The sequence below is a fragment of the Antrostomus carolinensis genome, unplaced genomic scaffold (assembly GCF_000700745.2).
Source record: "Antrostomus carolinensis isolate BGI_N321 unplaced genomic scaffold, ASM70074v2 scaffold4014, whole genome shotgun sequence".
NCBI lineage: Eukaryota > Metazoa > Chordata > Aves > Caprimulgiformes > Caprimulgidae > Antrostomus > Antrostomus carolinensis.
Genome location: NW_010309911.1, coordinates 1,139 through 4,409, shown reverse-complemented (window position 1 = coordinate 4,409; position 3,271 = coordinate 1,139). Strand labels below are relative to the sequence as shown.

The following is a 3,271-nucleotide window of genomic DNA, read 5'->3' as shown; positions in this document are numbered from 1 at the left end:
ATACTTCTAGAAGGTGGACTAACTTTTAAAAGAATTTTTTAAAACAGCACATTGTAAGTGACAAATTAGCTTTCTGCACAAAAGGTGTGTTTAACTCTTTGGTAGCGATATCCTGCTATTCTCAGACAAATTTTAAGGGTGTGCCACTCTTGTCCCAGAAGAGCTGCAGCTAATAGCTTACCTTTAGCTGCAGCTACATCCCTTAGGTAGTTAAACTCTGGAACTGCACTGCATTAACCCTGCTCTTCTTCATCTGGGCGCACCTCAGAAAACTCCAAGTTCCTTGGGAGCGCAGTTAGTTTTGGCCTTGATGCTGTAAACCAGAAATCTCCATGGACTCTACAGTATACCCATGGCTGCTGGAGCTGAGGTGGTGACTATATCCTAATGCTGATGCTGAGGTGTACAAGAAACAATCTTTTTTAGTTGCATGGTCCATGTATCACACTGCTCCGATCCTAGCCAATTTTAATAGCTGTTCTTAGCTCATGGCCCCACCAGGCACAGCTTCATTGGCACAAGACTGGCCTGCTGTAATTTACTTTTGCCTGCTGTCAAGAATAGGGCACAATAAACCAGTCCTGTCCTTTGTGTAACACTTGTCATAGCAGTAATATCAAATCAATGACTATGTTGAGAGAGATTGTTACTCATCAGAGCAGATCATAAAATGATGCTTCTTTACCTTTCCAAAACTGTAGCATACCTGGGTGCTTGTGTAAAGCAGCAGCACTAGCCATAATTTACTGCATTGCAGTAAAATCAACAATGCAGCATTCTGCAGAGAGAGGCAAATACTCATATTTGATTTGGTAGGTGAATAGAGAGAGAAAAAAATGCTCTAAAAAAGATTTCTAATCACGTTACTATATTTCTTGTTTGTAACCCTCTAAAACCTTCACTGTGTAACTAAACACTGGCACCTCTTGAAACCAAAATGTTGTTCTAAAACCTTATTTGAAACCCTTTCTTTTATCAGTAGCAAAGTGAATCGCACTGATTTTTCTCAAAACTTTTTTTGGGGCGAATGAAAAAAAAAAAAGAACAATTTGAGAACTGTAATGGTAACTCATAGGTAGGTTCCTGTTGAGCAGAAACCAGATTTCAAAGTTAAAATGTTAAGGGGTAAAACAAAAAGTATCCAATTCTATCTAAAAGAAACTTCCTGTAGTTAGAGAGGAAATAAAAAAATCTTCTGTAGTTGAGAGTAAACACAAATTTAGGATATTACTTGTCCAGCTATATAGGGCAGTAATGATATATTTTTTAATTAGAAAAAAATACATAGTTTAAGCTGTCACATCTTAGGAAACACAAAAGTTGTCAACACACTTAATTTTTTTGACATAAACTTGACATATTGCAGACATTTTTCGTGTCTGTTTACAATTCGACACCTTAAACTTAGCTTCTGGTAAAACTGTTTTTTCCCCAGGTCTTCTTGAACTGACATACTACTGTGATACATTTTTATTTTGTTCATTAAAAGTTATAATGTTGAATAAATGTCATTTCTTTCTACTTAAATGATGATTATTTCAATACTACAGTAATTCTTTTATCTACTCTTGGTGTAAGTTTGCAGTTTGTTGTTCCCATCTGAAACACAAAGGTAAGAAAGACAACTCATCATCTCAGTTTGTTGGCAGGGACCTTCATAACTGTTGAATACTTAAGAAGGGTGAAGATTAATGCACGCTTGTTTTAACTTAACTATGCACTCAATACAAAAAGTGGCAGGCTTTGTAGAGTGAGCATTCATCTATACTCCAAGATTTCATAAGTTAGCCAAATAAAATTCATGTTTCAGAATTTCTTTAATAACAACAACAAAAAAATTAATATCTGTACAAAGATTGCACAAATTAATTAAGATCACAGTCCTTTGTGGCCAATGGGAGATTTCTAGAAGATTCTAGAATAAAAGACCTGTTATACAGAATAACAGCACTATAAATTTTCAAGTGAAAGACAAATCTTTACAGGATTGAACTATGTGCTAAGAGAGGATTGGAAAATGTAAAATGGAAACCTTAAAAAAGATGTTTTATTTTAGGGCAGACTATGTGAAATAACTTTTAGGAGTTAACCAATGCGCTAACTCTGCATTATCGTTCTAGGTACCTGGGAATAACGAGACCTCTTACGTATCCTGTAAGGCAGAATGGGAAGTGTATGGCCAAAATGATCCTGTGTGTATGGCTCTTATCTGCCTCCATCACTATACCCCCGCTCTTTGGTTGGGCCCAAAATGTAAATGATGAAAAGGTTTGTTTGATCAGTCAAGACTTTGGCTATACCATTTACTCCACAGCAGTTGCATTTTATATTCCAATGTCAGTGATGCTTTTCATGTACTATCAGATTTACAAAGCTGCTAAGAGGAGTGCTGCTAAACACAAGGTTGCTGGTTTTCCCCGTCTGGAAGAAACAGAAGGGATTTCGATGAATGGAGTTGGAAAACTGCACAAGGAATCTGAAGAATGTACTAATTTTTCACGACTCCTAAAGCACGACAAGAAAAACATTTCCATCTTTAAAAGAGAACAGAAAGCTGCCACTACGCTTGGGATTATTGTTGGGGCTTTCACTGTCTGCTGGCTGCCCTTCTTCCTCCTCTCTACTGCCAGACCCTTCATCTGTGGTACAGTGTGCAGCTGTATCCCACTGTGGGTTGAGAGAACATTTCTGTGGTTGGGTTATGCGAACTCTCTCATTAACCCTTTTATATATGCCTTCTTCAATCGGGACCTGAGGACAACTTACCGCAACCTACTGCAATGCAGATATAGGAATATTAACCGGAAACTATCAGCTGCAGGGATGCATGAGGCTCTGAAGCTTGCAGAAAAGCCAGAATTTGTTCTGTAAGGTCACTCATTCTTTACTATGATTAATTTATTGTTTTATCACATTAGCTTTTTCCCTGCAGATCTGAAACGAGAGTTATGGGAAGAAACACTGTTTACTGACTGAACACAGTCATCAAGAAACTGGAAGGTAGCAAGGTTAATTCCTGTACAGCCCACCAGTCCAAGCGAGCCTGGAGAAACAGGAGCAGCATCTAATGAATTTGGGCATAAGAGGAATACCAGAAGGGAGGGTGGGGGATAAAAGGTAGTGCAGGATGTTTGAGTTCCTAGTGAGGAAAGAGCAAAGTTGGCCTAACCCATTTGTTTGGCCCTTGGCCCCAAACAACTTTTAGTAGGTCTGAATGTTGGATGCATCTTGTATCCTAGAGATTTTTTATTGTAATAAAGACCTCAGAATG

General features: G+C 38.0%; 1 protein-coding gene across 1 annotated transcript; it reads left to right on the top strand.

Annotated features, from left to right (window-relative positions):
* Nucleotides 1–2,107: 2,107 nt before the first annotated feature.
* On the top strand, nt 2,108–3,029 carry LOC104523584 (5-hydroxytryptamine receptor 7). The gene has a single exon (XM_029084553.1). It carries the CDS (start codon nt 2,176–2,178, stop codon nt 2,869–2,871), a length of 696 nt encoding a protein of 231 aa, XP_028940386.1. The 5' UTR covers nt 2,108–2,175; the 3' UTR covers nt 2,872–3,029.
* The last annotated feature ends 242 nt before the right edge of the window (nt 3,030–3,271 follow it).